This window comes from Grosmannia clavigera (assembly GCF_000143105.1).
Source record: "Grosmannia clavigera kw1407 unplaced genomic scaffold GCSC_113, whole genome shotgun sequence".
Classification (NCBI taxonomy): Eukaryota; Fungi; Ascomycota; class Sordariomycetes; order Ophiostomatales; family Ophiostomataceae; genus Leptographium; species Leptographium clavigerum.
Genome location: NW_014040831.1, coordinates 1,958,919 through 1,978,418, shown reverse-complemented (window position 1 = coordinate 1,978,418; position 19,500 = coordinate 1,958,919). Strand labels below are relative to the sequence as shown.

The 19,500-nt window shown below is 57.4% G+C and overlaps 9 protein-coding genes across 9 annotated transcripts; 7 read left to right on the top strand and 2 right to left on the bottom strand.

Annotated features, from left to right (window-relative positions):
- Positions 1-371: 371 nt before the first annotated feature.
- CMQ_3452 (phosphatidylinositol-trisphosphate 3-phosphatase pten) lies at positions 372-2,120 on the top strand (the record flags this gene model as incomplete). The annotated part of the gene is made up of 2 exons (XM_014319390.1): positions 372-469; positions 542-2,120. The coding sequence occupies 2 exons, from the start codon at positions 372-374 to the stop codon at positions 2,118-2,120; spliced, it is 1,677 nt and encodes a 558-aa protein (XP_014174865.1).
- A 280-nt stretch (positions 2,121-2,400) lies between these two features.
- On the top strand, positions 2,401-2,904 carry CMQ_3579 (uncharacterized protein; the record flags this gene model as incomplete). Its single annotated transcript, XM_014319517.1, has 1 exon — positions 2,401-2,904. One exon carries the CDS (start codon positions 2,401-2,403, stop codon positions 2,902-2,904), a length of 504 nt encoding a protein of 167 aa, XP_014174992.1.
- Positions 2,905-3,792: 888 nt separating this feature from the next.
- Positions 3,793-6,391, top strand: CMQ_3356 (uncharacterized protein; the record flags this gene model as incomplete). The annotated part of the gene is made up of 2 exons (XM_014319294.1): positions 3,793-4,134; positions 4,214-6,391. The coding sequence occupies 2 exons, from the start codon at positions 3,793-3,795 to the stop codon at positions 6,389-6,391; spliced, it is 2,520 nt and encodes an 839-aa protein (XP_014174769.1).
- Positions 6,392-6,585: 194 nt separating this feature from the next.
- On the bottom strand, positions 6,586-7,191 carry CMQ_3793 (uncharacterized protein; the record flags this gene model as incomplete). The annotated part of the gene is made up of 1 exon (XM_014319731.1): positions 6,586-7,191. The coding sequence occupies one exon, from the start codon at positions 7,189-7,191 to the stop codon at positions 6,586-6,588; it is 606 nt and encodes a 201-aa protein (XP_014175206.1).
- A 452-nt stretch (positions 7,192-7,643) lies between these two features.
- Positions 7,644-10,251, top strand: CMQ_4010 (uncharacterized protein; the record flags this gene model as incomplete). The annotated part of the gene is made up of 3 exons (XM_014319948.1): positions 7,644-7,665; positions 7,735-7,803; positions 7,865-10,251. The coding sequence occupies 3 exons, from the start codon at positions 7,644-7,646 to the stop codon at positions 10,249-10,251; spliced, it is 2,478 nt and encodes an 825-aa protein (XP_014175423.1).
- Positions 10,252-10,565: 314 nt separating this feature from the next.
- CMQ_3893 (enoyl-hydratase) lies at positions 10,566-11,429 on the top strand (the record flags this gene model as incomplete). The annotated part of the gene is made up of 1 exon (XM_014319831.1): positions 10,566-11,429. One exon carries the CDS (start codon positions 10,566-10,568, stop codon positions 11,427-11,429), a length of 864 nt encoding a protein of 287 aa, XP_014175306.1.
- Positions 11,430-11,846: 417 nt separating this feature from the next.
- On the top strand, positions 11,847-13,158 carry CMQ_3775 (uncharacterized protein; the record flags this gene model as incomplete). The annotated part of the gene is made up of 2 exons (XM_014319713.1): positions 11,847-12,274; positions 12,507-13,158. 2 exons carry the CDS (start codon positions 11,847-11,849, stop codon positions 13,156-13,158), a joined length of 1,080 nt encoding a protein of 359 aa, XP_014175188.1.
- Positions 13,159-15,195: 2,037 nt separating this feature from the next.
- On the bottom strand, positions 15,196-17,207 carry CMQ_3921 (peptidoglycan-binding protein; the record flags this gene model as incomplete). Its single annotated transcript, XM_014319859.1, has 5 exons — positions 15,196-15,439; positions 15,500-15,636; positions 15,693-16,034; positions 16,087-16,327; positions 16,387-17,207. The coding sequence occupies 5 exons, from the start codon at positions 17,205-17,207 to the stop codon at positions 15,196-15,198; spliced, it is 1,785 nt and encodes a 594-aa protein (XP_014175334.1).
- A 736-nt stretch (positions 17,208-17,943) lies between these two features.
- Positions 17,944-19,466, top strand: CMQ_3667 (uncharacterized protein; the record flags this gene model as incomplete). The annotated part of the gene is made up of 2 exons (XM_014319605.1): positions 17,944-19,124; positions 19,457-19,466. The coding sequence occupies 2 exons, from the start codon at positions 17,944-17,946 to the stop codon at positions 19,464-19,466; spliced, it is 1,191 nt and encodes a 396-aa protein (XP_014175080.1).
- Between the last annotated feature and the right edge of the window lie 34 nt (positions 19,467-19,500).

Sequence of the window (19,500 nt, the reverse complement as noted above, 5' to 3'; positions counted from 1 at the left end):
TTGGGGGGCCGGGGTTTGCACTGTTTCGAGAATTTGACGGCATCGACTCGACTGGTAAACTTGCTGTTTCTCGCCAGCTGGTCTCCCCTTGCCGTAATAACTCTAAAAGTGTACGATCAAGTCCCGTACAATCTTCATCTGTTTTGTCTCACGGGCGAGGCTTGGTCAACAACACCAGGCGAGGTTGCTCGTGCCATTCAAATTCAGTTCAGCCACGCTAGTGAGCTAAGCCCGCCGATGACGTCGTTGTTCCGCCTGAAGCCACAAGGCGGATTGATTCTGTAAAACAGCGGAAAACGCAGCCAAACGCAGCCAAATGCGCCAACTAACTCAACTGACTCACCATGTACAGATGAAGACACGCATACAACATGGCTGCTTTTCTTCGCCGAATCGTTGCCGGACCGCGTGCTGAACACGCAGAAACCGGTCTTGATCTCTGCTATGTCACCTCTAATATCATCGCAACGTGAGCATCATACCACTTGATAAGGCCACGCAAGGCGACGCGAAATTAGCTAACAGGCCGCTTCCATTAAAGTTCTGGACCGTCGCAGACATATCCGCAACTTGCCTACCGCAACCCGCTCGACCGCCTGGTCGCGTTCCTCGATGCCAAGCACGAGAAGAATTGGGCCATCTGGGAGTTCCGTGCCGAGGGCACTGGTTACCCCGATAACGCCGTCTACAATCGCATTCGACACTATCCATGGCCCGACCACCACCCACCGCCCTTCCGCCTGGTGCCTATGATCGTGGAAAGCATGCACCAGTGGCTGCAGGGCGAGGACGAAGACGGCACGACGGACAGGAAAAACGGCCGTGTTGTCGTGGTGCATTGCAAGGCTGGAAAGGGCCGGTCTGGGACCATGGCCTGCAGCTACCTCATCTCCGAATATGGCTGGTCGTCGGAAGAGGCCCTCAACCGCTTCACGCAACGCCGCATGCGGCCTGGCTTCGGTAGTGGCATCACCATTCCCTCGCAGGTGCGCTGGATCGGCTACGTGGAACGGTGGGCACGACAGGGCGGCAAGCGGTACGTGGACAGGCCGGTCGAGATTGTCGAGATTCACGTCTGGGGCCTGCGGCACGGCGTCAAGCTGGCCATCGAGGGCTACGTCGACGAGGGCAAGAAGATTCATGTCTTCCACACTTTTGGCGGAGATGAGCGCTTTATCGTCGAGGGGAATCCACCAGGAGGCGGCGGTCTGGTAGACTTGGTGTCTGATATGGCAGGAGCACACTCTGGTAGTCCAAGACGAGAGGCCGGAGCAGACAAGGCGAAAAAGGAGAGAGACAGGCCGAAGCAAGACATCAAGAGACCGGAAACGGATAACGTCCTTGCAAACAATGCGTCCCAGAACAAGCCCTCGCTGGAGGACAAGAGCCGGTCGTCGCCGGCGTTGGTAACGTACAAATCCTCGTCACCACAGCCGTCCAGACAGCAGTCGTTCCGGTTTGCAGCACAAGACGAGCCAGGCGGCCAGGCAGTTATCTTCAAGCCCAAGGAACCTATCCGTATCCCCAACAGTGACGTCAATGTGTGCATTGAGCGCCGAAATAGGACGGCACCCAACATTATGGGCCTCACAATGGTGACATCCGTGGCTCATGTTTGGTTTAACGCCTACTTCGAGGGCAACGGGCCCGAGCAAGACGGTCAGCCTGATGAGAATGGTGTCTTTGACATTGATTGGGAGAAGCTAGACGGCATCAAGGGGAGCAGTCAAAAGGGGAGCCGAGCGGCTGATCGACTGGCGGTCGTGTGGCGGGCAATAAAATCGGCTGACGAGCAGAAGACAGAAGAGGAAAGCGTGCCGAAGTCTACAGCGGAAGCAGTAAGTTCAAACGCCGCTGAGGCGACAGCCACAGCTATATCGCCTGGAGAAGTCCCACAGATGCAACCGGCCGACTGGAGAGGCGGCAACCAAGAAGACCCAGAAGCCGGCAAAAGCTTGGGGTTGCGCAAAGAAGACCCAGACAGTGGAACAGTTAGCAAAGCGAGCAGTGTCCAGGGTGTGCCTGTCGGTGATGGTGGTAGCGATGCGCTGAAGGGGGTCAAGACCACCGGACCAGGAGGTGAAGCCTTGGCGTCAGACAGCAAAGGCAGCAGTATATGAGAGATGCGCGAATTGAGATAGAGAACATTAGAATACGATGATATCATCCACCTGTGTGACGACTCGATTCAGATTTCTGACAGGCGGACAATTAGAACAGACAATGAATGATACTTGCCTTAAACTGCATTTCTCATGGCATAATTTGCGATATGTGATTGGTCAAGGCCCACATTTTTCCAAGTTGCACATTTGGTTGAGATATCGAAGAGGGTTGAATTATCTCCAAATCCTTGGATACACGCCAATCACGCCACATATCTTTGCACCCAACTCACCAATGGCAACTATTGCAAGTCTGAAGCGAATTTCGCCCCAGAAGCTAGCAGAGCTACTGCTTGCAGCGTCGGCCAGCCCCAAACTGGCCGTCGTCGACGTCAGAGACGATGGTGACAAATCCCCCCTTGCTCTCTCCTGCGCCTTCCAGCCCACGAAGCTCCGTACTGACGTCCGCTTGTGCACCTGCTATGCAGATTACATCGGCGGACACATCCGCGGCGCCCACCATTTCCCATCGAGTAGCCTTGACGCTACATGGCCAACACTCCTGCGCCGCCTCCAGGACGCCGACACGGTCGTCTTCCACTGTGCGTTATCACAACAGCGCGGACCTGGTGCGGCACTGCGGTACCTGCGAGAGCAAGGGCAGACAGGCGGGGTGCCGGGCCAGACCATCTACGTGCTAGATCGCGGCTTCACCGGCTGGCAGGAGGTGTACGGCGACGATGAGCGGCTGACCGAAGGCTTCCGCAAGGAGCTCTGGCGGGAGCTCTCGTGGAGCTGAGGCAAAGGCAGTCGGAGCCTATCTTAAGAGGACTCGAATGCGATAGACCATCTTCTCCGGAAGCTATGCTGTACATGTTTGGAGATGATACCACAGGTGAGATTTGCGCAGATGACAGCAGCTTGACCGCCAGGCATATGAAATTCAAAATAAAGGTTAGGCAGGGGCAAGGGCAAGGACCCCTGTGAACTCTAAAATGCGCCTGTCTTGGGGTGCGAAGTAGCAAGACTGCTACATGGTGAAAGGCGACTGCTCAGTGCCAAACCGAAGCGATTCAATCGAAGAAGCAAAGCGATACAGAGCGTCACAGGCTAGCAATCAATCCATGACTACGGAGTAAAGCTATTCCAAACCTCGAAAAGGAAAAGCGAACCTTGTTTCATCGTCGTATCAAGAGCAAAGTGCGAGTCCGTTGCTACTTCATACTCCACTTCGACTGCATCAGTCCAAAGGTCCAGATTAGCAGGAGCCGCCACCGCATCGTCTACACCGCAATGCCCTATTTCTCGCCAGGTGTAATCCTTCAACTCGCCCAGCTGGCATGAGAATGCATTCCTAACTCTTGTCGATTTCAGCGCACTAACCTGTTCAACAACTGGATTGTTCCTGTTGCTGCTGCGAGGAGAGAGCGCACAGACTCGTTCGGGCCCCACTAAGGCACTACCGGCCATTGTTCGATTGGCTCACGACACAGTGCCCCTCTCTCGTAAAAAACGGCCCAATTTTTTGTTTACAGTGAAGAGATGGACCAACAGGGATCTTCTGCTGCAACTCTGCAACGCTGCGACACAAAAGCGCCTTGGGCGTGAGCTCGCTTGAGTGCTCGACATTTCTACGTCGTAATTTTTCTCGACACCCCCTCGAGCCTGACCGATCAAATATGCCGTTATGGCAACGCTGCAGTCTACCTCGTTCCTCTCTCGAACGAGATCCGGTCGCGTGCCCAGTGCCAGAACAGCGACTGCGACAGAGTCATTAGCGATCCCTCAAGCTGGTGCTGGTGCCGGCCCAAACATCTCCTTGCAAGCGCCGCTGTCCCCGTCCAACGTGTCGATTTTCCTTACCAACCTCCGCCTTCTCGACCTCGACCTCGAGCCTGACTGGCCAGACATCACAGCCCGCACGTTTTCAACAAAAGATGCTGGTCAGGGCCAGAAGCGGCGAGTCCAGACGGTAGAATGGGCGTTGTACCAGCTCTTCTGCCTCTGGGACCCGGAGGAGACGCTCAGCGTAGGAATAATTCTGCTCTCCCCGAAAAACTTATGGCCGGGCCACAGCTTCGCTGACGCAGCTTCTTTACGGTCTCCAGAAACTGCAGCCCTACTTTCCACCAGCAGACCAAGTGCAGTCTGTAAACCTGCGGGCCGCCCTGCTTCGAGCTCTCGAGCAGACAAAGAAGAACGGCACACTTGGCCGCGATGTCATCATACGAAAGACGATGCTGGATGAGTGCCGGGGCGAGCGACTGGAGGAGGTGCTGGCCGTCTTCTCGTCGGCCGTCCTGAAGAAGGTGGTGGCCGAGGACCAGCTAAACGAGGGCGGCAGAGAGCAGCATCCAGCTGCGGCCAAGTCTCTGGCGCTGGAGGACTGCGGATACACGGGCGAGCGCACGCCACTCACGGGTCTGATCCTGGCCCATCGCGTCTCGCTCAGCCGCGATCTGCGAGCCAAGGAGACGGCACGGACTCGGTACAAGGACTTTGCCGAGCTGCTGGACCTGAAGCAGCGCAGCATTGTGCAGCGCCAGGAGTGTGCAGAGGCCTTGGAAGAGGCGGCAAAGAAGAAGGGAGGACAAGAGGTTATGTCAGATGACGCCCGACTGCACGTGTGGCGGGTAGTGCGCAACAACTGGTCGGGTAGCGAACAGTGGATGGAGGCGCTTCTTTGCGGCGACGGTGACGGAAGAAGCAATACTACGAGCAAAACGGACAGAGACGCTGTGCTGTCGACACCGTACGACCGCGTCTGGCGACGAGTGCAAGCCGGCCGACTGGGCGAGCTCGAGGGCCACGGTGGCCGCGGCTTGTTGGAGCAGCTTGACAAGCGTGCCAACCTGCAGCACGAGAGGCTGCAGAAGTGGCAAGACTACCGCCGCACTGTTTTCAAAAAGAGCGCCAGCGAAGAATCCTCCCTTGCGGCAAAGACAGCTGCAGCAGCATCTGCGCAAGGAAAGAAGGGCATCGATCTGGGCTTTGGGGCCCATGGCGGACTCTATCCGGCCGCGGCCAGTCCAAGGAAGAGAAGCGCCCAGGAGACAGCGCCCATGCGGGGAGAGTACGCGGACCTGATCAAGGGTCTGACCGCTGAATTGGCCAATGTTGACCAGCCGTCGGGACAGCAGTCTCTGACGGCCTTTCTGCAGGCCAGGACGGCTAGGCTTGCTGGCGGCGCAGCGGAGACAAGAGAGAGGAGGAGCAGCAGCGGAGGGGGGCTAGAGGAGGCTGAGGTCTCTGACATCAGCGACTTTGAGGACCACGCGGCACCAGAGCAACCGATAGCACCGCAGACCAAAGACTTGATGCTGTCTCCCCGGGTCGGGCAAAGGACGTTGCTCAGCAAGGCGAGCATGACATTCAGTGTCACGACATACGACTCAGACGAAGATCTGGAGCCGCCGGCAAAACAGTGGCAGCCGTCATCGTCGCGGGCCGTGTCCGGGTCCGTGTCCGAGTCGAGGTCGGCATCGCTGGCATTGCCGCCTTCTGCGCATGCAGCAGCAGTAGCAGCCCAGTTGGAGGCCCTCGACATGCCCATCCGACCGCTGCAGTCGCCCCCAATATGGCCCCGAACGCCTTCGGCAAAGACGGCAGACGAAGTCGACAGGCTGCCGCAGACGCCAGTTCCCGAGGTTACAGTGTATATGCCCGACGACAGCCCCCGGTCACCATCGCCATCGCCGCCGCCACCGTCGTCGCCACCGGACGCGCTGGCGGACGAGATCCTCGCGTCGATGAGCAGTGGGTCGCCATCACCTGTCAAAAAGCCCAGGCACACGCTTTCGCTAGCACAGCGCACGCAGCTGTCTCTGGCCCGCACTCCTCGTGGGGCCGCGATGGGGAGGATGGGAGAGAGCAGCTTGGATTTCGATGACGACGACGACGAGCCCGACCTCCATTTGCTGCCCAGCCGACGAAACACGACTCCGGTGGCCGTGAAGGTGGGCAATGCCGAGGACGAGGCGCCGGAGCACGAAGATCTGGTGGCGAGGACACGCAGAAGCATGGCCGGCTTCGAGGCGTCGCGGCAGAAAGCACAGCTGGAACGGCGACGGTCGCAGCACCAGAGCAGACAGCTGCCATCAACACCGTCAGCGACAAAGTCTCTGGCGCATTTTGACACGGTGGAGGAGGGCGAAAATACGCTGATCCTGGCCGAAGAGCTGATGTCGGGCGAGCAGGACGACGCCGAGGCCATCTTCCGAAGCCGGCCGAAGATCAAGATGAGCCCGATCCCGAGCCCAACGCGGAGTCTCAGTCGAGCAGAGTGAGGAAGAGGGATGGACGTAGAGATGGTGAAGACTGGAGATTGAATCACAGCAAGCATATAATGAGCCAATGAGCAGACAACAGTTCCAAGACACATGCCATGATTTTGTGGATTTGTTGTATTCTATAGTACATAAGAAGCACATGAGCACCAGCTTCCAAGGTCAGACGTCGCTGTGTCCTGAAGCTATGCATACTACCAGCCTTGCTTGGCCAGCTCCTTGACGCGCTCGACAGTGGCCTTGAAGCTCTCGCGGAAGCGCCGCCGCCAGCGCTCGCTGCGCAGTCGCTTGCGCTTGAGGCCGGGCCGCTCGTGGAAGCGCTGGCGGTAAAAGTCGGCAGCGACGCCATTGCGGCGACAGTTGATGTTGACCAGCTGAAAAGCCCGGGCCTGGTCGACGTTGCCGCCGACGTGCACGGTGCGTCCGGTCGACGGCCGCAGCTGCAGCTTGGGCCCACGCGGCTTGCTGGCCATATGGCGCTTGTAAAAGTCGTCGCTGGACCACATTGCCCACTGCGCCGGGTTGTCGGACGAGTAGAGGTCCTTGAGCGGATCGCTGCTGTTTTTGGCTGTCTGTGGTGTCTGTGGTGTCTGGGCCGGCCGCTGAGGCGGCCATGCGGCCGGGCTGGACGGCAGTTTTTTGTCGAGACGGCGGCCCGTTGTTGAGAACGGTCTCGCGAGAATCGTCGCCGACCGGGAGAGTGGCGTTGCTGCTGCTGCTGCAAGGAAGCGGGAGAGGATCGTAGCCGGAGTTGCGGCCGGCCGGCAGAGCGCCAATTGGGCGACGCGGCGGGCCTCCATCGCTGCTGCACAATGCCAAGGATGTAGACACACAAATTCGTCGCCGTCTGTCTGTGGCCCGGGGGGGTTTCAGCTCGATATCGAAGCGCTTCTTCCTCCCCCCATCAAAAGCCATAATTTTCTGCCAGAGCTGTCGTGCCACCGAAATCATGCTCGGATATACTATTTTCCGTCCGAACGCGCTACCGGCGCAAAATGCATCGGGGCCTTGGTCTAGCAAATTATAGCTTCAGCGTCGCGTTTTTTGCATCTCTGCACTGCCGTTCTTGCATACCTCTGTGCCCACGTCTTGCCGTCCCCTCCATCTCTCCCCTTCACCGTTCCGCTTGTGTCTCTACCAACTACTTGTCACCGGCCGATGCAGAAGTGATCCAGCGTCGCACCTTTTCATCGCCGCCTTCGTTTGAACTGCAGCCTCCCCTGTCCAGCCTCTCGAGCACGCCAAACACGACATGGCTTACAACCCATACGGAGGTACGTTCTGCCCCAGCCGGCCTCACTTCGGATACTGCTCTAGATGCGCATGCTAACCACCCGCTACAGGGAATCCCTACGGGGCGCTTCCGAACTACAACCCGTATCCTGGCGCTGGCCGTGGTCATCCGGGCTTTGGTACGTGTTCTGCTGTTGGCCGTTGTCGTTGCCTGCCGTCCAAGCACTAACCTTCTTCAAGGCCCGCCTCCAGGCATGTCTCCTGCTCCGGGATTGGCACCACCACCTGGTGTGCTACAGCCGCCAAGTGCGACACAAGCTAATCGACCAAGCGGACTCCCCCCTTCCTTCCAACCACCGCCGAACCTGCCTAACATCAACTTCAACGCGCCCGTGATCCGGTTAGGTGGTGCCGGTGGTGCGTCGTCTCTGCCGGCACGACCAAACGCACCGACCGGGCCTTCGTGGCGCGAGCCCGACACGCCTCACTCTGCCGGCGGGCCGATGCGTCACGACTATGGCCGCTACGACAGGGGCGGCGGCATGGAGCAGGGCAGTCGTGGCGGCACCACGCGTGAGGTCATGCACTCGCTCTCTCCACCGACCAACGACGAGAAGCTGCGGACGATCTTTGTGCACAAGGTGCCGCCCAGCCTGGGCAACGGCCAGGCACTGGAGGGACTGTTGAGCCTCGTCGGCCGGTTGCGACGGTGGGACGCCGAAGTGTCACACCTGTCGGACCAGAAGGGTGAGCTCTTTGGATTTGCCCAGTATGAAGACGCAGACTCGCTGGATTCGGCTATCGAGCTGCTCAAGGGCGTGGAGGTGCCGCTGAAGAAACAGGAGCCCAAGGACACGACCGGCCAGGACGCCAATGGCACAAAAGAGGACGGCGGCAAAGAGCAGGGGAAAGAGGAGGATGGCAGCTTCGAAGGGATTGAGAAGGTGCTGCTGCAGGTGGCTGTGGACCCGGTCAGCCTCCAGTACATTGAGGCACACAAGGAAACACAGAGCGACGAAGCCGCAGCAGATGCCAAGGCACGGTTGGAGTTCAGCCGGAGGGCTCTCAAAGCGGCGATACACGACCTATTTTATCCGCCAAAGAGCGAGGCAAGAGATGCTGACAACGACGTCAAGATGATGGACGTTGGCGGACTGTCTGGAGAGGGAGTGGAAGTGCTGAACATTCCACTGGCACAAGACGACGAGCTAGCAGACATTCCAGCAGAGATGCGGGAAATTGTAGCGTCGGAGATCGCGTCATTCCGCGAGCGCAGCAACCGGCGAGACATGGAGCGGCTGAAGCGAGAGCAGGAGCTAGAGGAGCAGGAGCGGCGACGAAACGGCGAGATGGACCACCCCCGAGCATCGCATGCCGACTCATCAGCCCACATGAGCTCAAACAACATCCCGCTGGGGCCTCGCGGCAGTGGCGGTGGTAACAGCGCCGCGCTCGCACGCGGGGTGGCTCGGGGTGTGAGCTTTGTAAACGGCAGCGGTGCTGCGAATGGGAAGAACGAGTACGAGCGCGAAGACAGCGTGGACACGGACGCGAGCGACGAGGAGATTGTGCGACGCGAGGCGCGGAAGCACGCAGCCGAAGACGAGGCGATGTACAAGGAGGCTGAGCGTAAGTGGGTGAATCGCGAGCGACAGCGGGCGGCAGCACTGGAGCGAGAGAAAGAGCGTGACCGAGCTGAGGAAGACAACTTGGTGCGGCATCGCGAGGAGCAGCTGGAGCGGGAGAAAAACTGGGACGACGAGCGAGAGGCCAACCGCAAGAACAGCCTGTACTTCCGGGATCACGCAGCATGGCTACGCAAACGGGCACACGACCGGGCAGAGGAGGAGGCACGTGACGCAGCAGACCGACGGACAGAGCGGGAGGAGCTGCGGCGACAGGCGGCGGATATGGAGGCGGCACGCGGCATGGCCGACTCCTTCTTGGCCCAGCAGGCGCAGGGGATGGAGCGGGCACAGGAGCGGGAGCAGGAGCGGCGGGTCAAGGAAGAGGCAGCGAAGATGGAGGCAGGAGGTGGAGGACTGGGAGGACTGGGAGGACCGGGAGGACCGGGAGGACCGGGAGGACCGGGAGCAGCACCACAACGGGTGACGATCTCGTTTGGTGCAGCAGCACAGCGAGCACAAGCACAGCGAGGCGGGGCGACGCGGCGGACGGTGGCCGAAGTGGAGGGCTTACTGGACGACGAAGAGCAGGAGGCGACGACGAAGCGACAGCTGGTGCCGATCAAATTCGAGCCCATGTCAGCATCGGCCAGCATGACGGACGAGGAGATCAACCAGGCGGTGCGGGCACTGGCACAGGAGATTCCGACGGAGCGCGCGGGCTTGTGGGCATGGGACGTGCAGTGGCGCTTCATGGACGATGCGGTGATTCGCGACAAGCTGCGGCCGTTTGTGGAGAAGAAGGTGGTCGAGTATCTTGGCGTGCAGGAGCAGTTCCTGGTCGAGGTCGTCGAGGAGCATCTGCGCCGCCACGGTAAGCCTGAGGCGCTAGTCGAGGACCTGCAAGAAGCTCTGGACGAAGCGGCCGAAGACCTGGTCAAGAAGCTCTGGCGCATGGTCATCTTCTTCACCGAGAGCGAGAAGCGGGGGCTGCCAGCATAGTTTGTCTCTCCGACGGCCGTTCCCTGTCGTCTCCTTTCTCTTTCTCTTTCTTTCCTCTTTCTATCTACTCGACCATGTTGGGCTACAAAAGGACCGGAGAGATGTATTATACGTGCGAGGCAGAAGCTACAACCAAGCGAACTGAATCGAAGCAAGACTTACTCGAGCCGAGGCTCATGACGGCTTAGCGGCCCCGCTCATGGTTCCCCAGATTGACTCCGCACTGTGGCGTACCATTACATAAGACAGTCCTGAGCTTTGCTCCTGCCGCTTTCCTGTCTCCTGTCTCCTGTCTCCTGCATCGTCTATCCAACATGGCCAAAACAGTGTTTTCTTCGTCGCCGCCGGCTGTGACTGATGTCCTCGTGAGCTTCCCGGTGCCACACGTCTTGCTGGTGACGCTGAACCGGCCGGGCCAGCTCAACGCCCTGCGCCGAGCCCAGCACGCGGCCCTAGACCGGCTCTTCCACTGGTACGATGCGGAGCCGAGTCTGCGCTGTGCTGTCATCACGGGCACGGGTCGTGCGTTTTGTGCGGGGGCGGACTTGAAGGAGTGGAACGAACGGAATGCGGAAAAGGAGGCAGCCATGTCGACAGAGTCTTCGTCGTCCCCCTCGACGGCCAGTTGGGCTGGCTCCGGCTTTGGTGGTCTCAGCAACCGTGCAGGCAAGAAGCCGGTCGTGGCGGCCGTCAATGGCCTCTGTCTGGGTGGCGGCATGGAGATGGCCGTCAACTGTGATCTCGTCGTGGCCGCGGCGTCTGCTCGCTTCGGCCTGCCCGAGGTAGCTCGCGGCGTCGTCGCCATCGCCGGCGCCCTGCCGCGGATCGTCCGCACGCTTGGTCGCCAGCGTGCCGCCGAGATGGCTCTGACCGGCCGCGCCTTCTCGGCCGCCGAGATGGGGCGCTGGGGGCTCGTCAACCGGGTCGTGTCCGAGGCTGCCGACGTCGTCCCCGTCGCGCTCGAGCTCGCCCAGGCCGTTGCCGCCAACTCGCCTGATGCCGTCATCGTCTCGCGCGAGGGCCTGCGGCTCGGCTGGGAGAGCGTCGGCCCGCAGCTCGGCACCGAACTGCTTGAGCGCGGCCTCTACGGCCAGATCGACCGTGCATCCAACATGCGCGAGGGCCTGCTGAGCTTCGTCGAGAAGCGTGCGCCTGTATGGACAGACAGCAAGCTGTAGGCCTTTCGAGGTCGCACGACTGCCAGCAGACGGGCTGCGCATGAGAGGAAGGGAAGATGGAGGCCGTTGTGCAAACTAGCTGAGACCGATTATCGATATTGCCTGCAGAAAGTTATGACCAGAATGTTACCAGCAGTTGCTCTTTAGCTATCTTATATTTGAATGTTGTAGAACAACCCAGAAGGAGTCTCAAATTCCAGTCATACATGTAACTGTGTGTAATAGGATTGAGGGCTCACAGACAACACAATTTGCCCACGACCCACCGACATTTTAGGTATCGGAACCGTAAAGATCAGTGCCGTCCGGAAACCCTCTACAAACCCCTAAAATCCACTACATAGTTAACGGGCCATTCCGCCAGTCTATCTTAGCTTGCACTTACACCGCAACATTCACTTCCGGGAACAAACTGCCATGTCGGATACTTTGCGACAATGGGCGCGAGACCTGCGAAGACGACTAGGATATCGAGCGATCTCGAGAGCGGAAAGAAAAGAGCCCGAATTGCCATACCTTCCTGAACGTTCGCCTGTTCCGTGGACTACGCCAGAGGACAGCACAAATGGAACGGCCGGTAGCGCGTTGTTCACACGGCTGCCACCAGAGATCCGCCATACAATCCTTGTCATCGCGTTTGGAGGCCGCACGTTGCACATGAGCCTGCGGCTCGGCGCACCACTGCTGCCGCGATCGAAGCGGCCACTCCTTGCCAATGCTCTGCAATGCATGCCCCACGGCGGCATCACCGCCGCTATCGAGGTTGGGGTTTGGCCCAATGAGGTGATGGATGCTGCACGACGCGTGCGGGAGGCCACGCCGGGAACCAAGCCTGTCTGGCAATGGTGCGCTTGTGTGTGCCACCGAAATCTGCCTTTCGGAGACGAGCGAGTCGTGGTCGCGCCATGGGAAGACACTTGTGCCACGGGCGTGGCAAAGTGGTGCCGTCTGTATCCGGGCGAGTCCCCGGACAACTGTCTGATCGGCTGTACTGGATGGCTGACAACGTGTCGCCAGGCGTGTGTACCCTCTGCCTGCTTCAATGTCTCTGTTCGTCGGCTTACTTTCCTCGTCCAGGTACACCGAAGGAATACAAGTCCTGTACGGTACAAACACGCTGTTCATAGAGGGCGGTCCGCTCATCGCAACACTGCTCCAAGCATCGTCGCTGGTGTTGGGCAGCGCTCTCTCCCGTCGCATTCTCGTGCCGCCTCGTCAGATGGCGCTGCTAACAAAGTTGGAACTGGTCTGGCAATGGACGCTGTTTATGCGGCCCGATCAGGTCAAGGCGCAATCCGCCAATCGGTCAGAAATGGCACGAAGCTTTGACCTGCTGCCGCGGACATTTCCACACCTGCTTACCCTCTATATCTCTTACCTGGACGGGCTCTACGATAGGTCTGTGCGGCCCGAAGAGTATGAGGCCGAAATCGAGCAGGAATTATTCCTGCCCCTGCATCAAATGGCCTGTCGGTTTGGCAGACTGGGAAAGTGTATCGTAGAGATTCCAACAGTCGTGTTCCAGCCACTCCTGGCAAGGGCAAAGAAAGGCGGAAACGAAATCGACCAGGGACACTCGTATCACGACGTTCGGTTCTGGTGGCAACCGGAACCGATGCAAACAGGGAAAGTCGGACTCTGGGTCAAGTCGGGCATCGAGGGCAATCTCTTCTTCGATCACAAGGGTGAGGCGAGAACCCGTAATACGCAGCTTAGCATATTGTTTTAATCAGGCTTGTACTAGCAATATCATGTTTGGTCCTCCATGTTCCCCATTCGGGGTGCAGAAACGGCTAAAGCGGACGGAATCGTTGTTGCAGGGTTGTTGATACCAATCAAAAGCGGCTTCTCAGACATGTCGGAATTCAAGGTGTACATACTCGAGATCGATCCCAGTAGAATGGGCAATGGCCCAACAGCAACTGGGGCATCCTGCCACCATCCCAGACTGAGGGCTAGAAGGAAGCGTAACAGGAGGTATCAAGCTCTACAATGATTTGAGAAAACCGAGAAGGAAGCAGACACTGCACGATACAATGAAAGTGAAGATCTTAGGCAATTGGTAAATAAAATTCGGCAGTTCCCTGCATCCCCCGTTGCATATGCGGCGATAGTGCCTCGTGACCATTTCTCTTCGCTACACGAAAAAGGTGTTACTGCACAGTGAAGAATATTGTAGCGGCCTGCGAGCAATTGGCATTGTGTTGCATGCTTGAAATACTAATTGGGGAATCCGAAGAGATTTTAGGCAGCTGCATGTATAATTGCTTTTTGTTTCAAAAAACAAGGCAGAAACGGATACATTTTGGCTGCATCGGTGCCCGTGACCTTGCACCCATCGCATCTCAGCTTCCAAGAAGAATAGAAGCTAGCCTTATATTGGATAGACAGGAGAAAAGTTGCTATGCAAAAGGACTTTCGTTGGCTTGGCATCGTCGGTGGTGCTTCGTGGTTTCATCTGTTTGGTCGATTTCAAGACGGCGTATTCTGTATTGCTCAACAGTTACAGGAAGAATCCTTACTGGAGAGACAATGACTAGGGCTCGAAATCGTAATGGCCTGGTCACTCCCATTGATGTTCGATGATACAACAGATAGAAGTGAATAGAGTGAAGGTACGTAAGCATAGACAGAGATGTGTATAAATACGGATGTTGCTTCCCCTTCGACAAAATAGTTCGTTTCTTCAAATCAAGCAACTGTTCATTACAAAACCCAACAATTAAACAATACGACTGTCCTTCTTAGCTAATGTGAGTCTCTCCGCGCTGTTCATGTATATTCATTGCCCTAATCTCACCTCGACAGTCACAATGGCTACCATCACTTCCACTGCCACCGAGCAACCCGCCTGGATGCTGCGACTTCGTGCCGCGAAGTCTGAGCTTCAAGCATCGTAAGAGAGCAACGACCTTGCTGGATATTTCTCAACCGGACCTGAGTCCTTCGGCATCAGACTTCAGAGTATTTAAAGCACCGATGGTGCTGAGAAGCTGAAGGCGCACGTGGCGCAGTTGAAGGCGCATGCGGGAATGGTGAAGCAACAATGGACATCGTTTCGTGCAAGTTCTTCTGCCACTGATGATGAGTTGAAGCCCATCGGCAAAACTCTCATTGAACAGCATCAAGAAACAAGTGACCATCTCCATAAGTTGACAAACAAGCTCAGGGACGATAAACTAGACAAAAAGACTGCCAGGGAGAGGTTGGAAGAAGGTCGCCAGTTAGCCAAAAAGAAGTCCAGCGAAATCATCGACAAAGCATTTGATGCTGCATCTGCGGCAATTTCGGCGATGCCAGAATCTCAACAGCAGAAGGCAACGGATGTATGGCTGGCTATCTCTAATGGATTTGTAAGTTTCTGGAAACACGTTTTGGACCAATTCTTGGACACGGTCAATGCTGTTATCAAGTGGCTTGCGAAAGTCTGGGAAACGGTCAAAGAGGCGTGGAACACGGTGAAGGGAATTTTCGTGGAGGCTTGGAAGTGGTTTAGCAGACTGTTTTGAGACAGGATACTGATTACTGTCTTGACAAGCTGACACTAGCTGTATGGAGTGGGCTTCGAATTGCATTACTTGGTAGCCAGTGGAAGCCCACAGGACCCTAGGGGTTTTTGAAGTACTTGAATTCTTTTCTGACCATACCAGTCTCTACCTTATTTTATAGTCGACATTGTTGCGGGCCAAATCACCGAACCTGGTCCTCCTAGTTAGCTTTTATTAGTGCCAAGCTGATAGTCAAATAAACTAGGTCATCATACGGGTTACGATGTCGAGAGTGCGCTGCTCGACTGGGTCGAGGCCGGTACTGTTGAAACTATGCTAGTAGAGCTGGCCGTGGTGGTGGTGTTGCCGCCTGGCTCCATGCCATCGAGCAGAACACAGACGTCATAGTCTGGCAGCAGCTGAGCACAATCGCTGGTACCGTTGGCGACGGACGGGTTCCAATCGAGGAACTGCTCCAGAGTGAGAGAATTGGCCGTGATAATAATATCGCAGGTATCGGAACTGGCCAGTTAGCAGGCATGCAGAGTTTGGCAGTGAAGAGGAAACAGAGACGCCACACACTCTTTAACAAGCCACCAGCTGTTGCAGTCCGAAGCAATTCCCGTTTGTACGGGCGCAGTAGCTGTGGGTGTGGGCGTCACGATAGCTGTGCGAGTAGTCGGCGTGCCGGGGACAGAGACACAATAGTAGGTGTCTTGCTATGGTTGCAGATGGAGTTAGGGTTGTGTCAACACCAAGGTGAGACGAATCTTACCACAAGTTCTGTGCAGCCCTCGCCGACACTCGGGTTCCAGCTGATAAAGTCAGACGCAGAGAACGTGCCGAAGATGGCCGATACGACAGCACAGTCGTCATCGCCACTGGTCTGGTACCATGAGTTGCATGTCGAGATGGTGTCGCTGGGAGCCGAGGACGGCTTCGCGCTGACTGTTGGCGGCGGAGGCAGGTCGCTCTGTGAGCCGGACCACTCGCTGACACAGTAGTACACACCGGACCACAGGCCGTTACAGTTGCCGTCGAGATAGGAGTTGTAGGAGAGAAACTCGTCCTCCGTGATGTAGCCCAGCTCGGCAGCCACGACGCTGCAGGTGTCATTCTGCCATGGGTCAGTTGTGTCCAGCTAATTTGCGACGAAGAAAAGCACTCACCTCTCTCGAGAAGTAGTAGTTTGCGCAGTTTGTCGGTAGCGGGCCCTGGGTAGGTGACGGAGTGAAGCTGTAGTCGATCGAAGGCGTTGGCGTCGGCGTCCACGGCACCTCGTCCGGGATGGTTGGCGTGGTGGTCGGATACTCGAGCGTGAGCGATGTCTGCGGTTGGATGCCTACGCATACCCAGTACATAACGTATAGGCCGGTACAGTCGGCGCCGACGACGGGATTCCAGGCAAAGCTACGCATGTCAGTGGTGCGTGCTTGAAACTGGTCATAGGGCCGCAGCTCGATACTCACAAGTCGGCCAGGGTCATCCAGGTGGAGTAGGCGAACGCGATGGTCGAGCAGGTGTCGCCTGGCTGCACCAGATGCCAGTAGTTGCAGTAGCTAGGCTGGCCGGCCTGTGTCTGGGTAGGCGGCCATGTCGTGCCGACCGTGGGCGACGAGATATTCCATGACGTCACCGGGAAGCGTGTTGAGTAGGGGGTTATTGTCGCGTTGCCTGTTGCGTTGATGCTGGAGCTGATGGCGGAGCTGGAAACGAGGCTACTTACGAAGCTGGAAACGATGCTGGATGGGACAGCTCCGACACCGACACAATAGGCCTCACCGGTCCAGAAGTTGGTTGCGCAGTCGCTGCTGACAGCTGGGTTCCAGGCAATGAACTCGGCGTGTGTGATGCCATAGGCCGATTCGACGGTGGCGCACGTGTCACCTTTCTTTATTAGGTACCAGTTGTCGCAATTGGACGCTGTGCCAGTCATAGTTGGGCCCGGAGGACTGGTCACTGTCGGCACGGACGTTGTCGCAGAGAGGCTGCTGGATTGCGTCCTTGTGGCTGACAACGACGTCACCAAAGACACGCCAACACAGTAGGAGTAGCCACTCCAGAAATTGGTCGTACAGTCGCTGGACACGGCCGGATTCCAAGCCAAGAACTGGGCCAGTGTGATGCCAAAGCTGCTCTCGATAGTCTCACACGTGTCGTTGCTCTGGACGACATACCACTCGTCGCATGTCGAGATGGTGCCTGTCTGTGTCGGGCCCCCTGGAGTCGATTCTTGCCCGGCAGCACAGCCGGCAAGCAGGCCGATCGCGGCAAGCAGAACGGACTTCATATTGCGCAAGTCTCTGCAGAACACATCACAGGATGAGAGGAACTCTTGCGGTTTTCGACCTTTCACTTGGAGCGCGACTTGACTCTGGCAGACTGACGAGTCGATGTTACGCTGACTGGTGTGATTTGTAAGACACCGAGAACTCGGTAGCAACAACGAAATTACACCGAGGACGCAGAGTAAGATGCAAGTGAGAAATGGATGCATTCATCCGACCAAGACCAAAGCTGGGCCATTGTACCCGGTACTCCAGACGGTACTTCGTCCCGTTGCGCGTGGCAGTCGAGCTGCAGCGATCCGACCTGCCTTTTTGGATATAAGCTCCGCGGATATAACCGGCCCCAAACAGCATATCTTGGTGATACCCCGCAGTAGTGCTGCAGGGGATGGCGGCACGCGTGGCTTCCCGTTGCATTTTGCCTAGAGTAAGCACTAAGCACTACGCCGTGCTGACATGATAAGGCATACTCCGTAAACGGGCCGTCAGTCATCTTATGACCGGTCGACGATGCCTTGGCTGTGTGTATTATGAGATGATCCTTCAGCAGGGGTGGAGCCTAGTGCTTGCTTTTTTTTTTCAATTGTCAAAAGACTGGAACTTCGAAGTGCCAGTCCTTGGCAGGCGCCTTGCATCTGCCCAGTCGATATTCCACTTCTGTACTCATTCGAAGTCCTTCATTCTCCGAGTCTTGAGTCCTTGATTCGGGCTCGCCCGTTCATCTGTTCTCTGTTCACCATGTCCTTACGCCACTGCCTTTCATGCTTCGTGGCCAGTGCTGCGCTGATACAGGGCACTCTGGCCGGCAACCGGGCATGGGAGTCATCCCTGCGATATCTGGCCCCGCCAGAACGACACCAAATCACGGTGGACGGGGCGGGTCATGCGTTTGTGGACAACACGACAGTGAAGCGTCTTGCTGAGCGCTACCTCTCAATCCAGCCCGATGCCGGGACGTCTGGCTTCAAGATCTGGCCATCGTCGACCATCAGCTTCTGCTTCGAGACGCAGAACGCGCGCGACACGCTGTGGGAGCATCTGGAGCTGGCCATTGAGACGTGGCGCACCGACGGCGAGGGCGGCACCGGCCTGCACCGCGACGTGTACAAGTACATCGAGGTCTTTGACCCGGGTGCCAGCTGCGTCAACAACAAGCAGCGCGACCGCGTGCTGGTCATCAGCTACAACGCCGAGGGCCGGCTGTCGACAACTATCGGTATTGCGGCGCTCGATGCCAGCGCCCCCGAGTACAAGGGCCCCTCGATGGCGCTCTCGGACAAGGCTGGCATCGGCATGCTCGACATCGTGGCCAACTACGCGCACGAGATCGGCCATTCCTGGGGACTGTACCACGAGCACCAGAACATCAACTACTGGGGCAGTCCCTACAATACCGGCTCCTTTGGCAGCGCCATCTTTGGCGACAGCTTCGACTGCACCGTCCTCAAGGACTACCCGGACGCCATCTCGCGCGCCAAGGCCTCGGGCGACGGTGACGATGACCTGCTGTGTCACTTTCGCGGCGTCGCGGCCAAGTACAAATTCAGCGCCGTCGACTGGCTGCCCATCAACGGCCGGACACGCATGCATCCCGGCGCCGGTGGTGCCGGGCAGTCTGTGCCCACATACGCCAACGTCGACTGGAAGTCCATCATGTTGTACCCCAGCGGTGCCGGGGCCATTGGCGAGGCGGCGCCCCCGGGCGGCGACTCCGACAAACGGTCCAACGTGCTGCTGCGCAACGACGGCCAGAAGCTGGGCATCAACCTGGTGCCGAGCGCGCTGGATATTGCCGGCGTGCGACAGCTGTACGAGTCCGATCTCGGCACCGGCTCCTTTTCCGGCCTTCCAGTCTTGCCCAACAGTAAGAGCAGCAAGTTCTTTGGCAAATTCAAGGACTCGTTCAAGAAGAAGAAGGGGTGTTAGTGGCCTTCTGACCCACTTAAGTATTCTTCCCTGTGATTGGTCAGTGTGGACACAGTGGGCTCAGACACTAGTATCAAAACAGATCCCAGAAGGGTCGCGATGTATCTATTTTCTCCTTAGTACACCTTACCATTCAGTCTCCTCCTCCTTTTAGTGCAATACACCTTCATACGAATGAAACTAGTCCTTGTGACAGTTGGTCTTGTATATGTTGAAATTAGGATTACTCATACGACTCTGCCTACCATTTGGAAGATACTTTTGCACTTGGTGCAAGTGGTATAGCAATTCAACAGTTTGAAGGCTATCTGCTCGCCGATTCCAGCTACCTATGAATCATCGGTGCTATTGCTTCCCGCATATACGTAA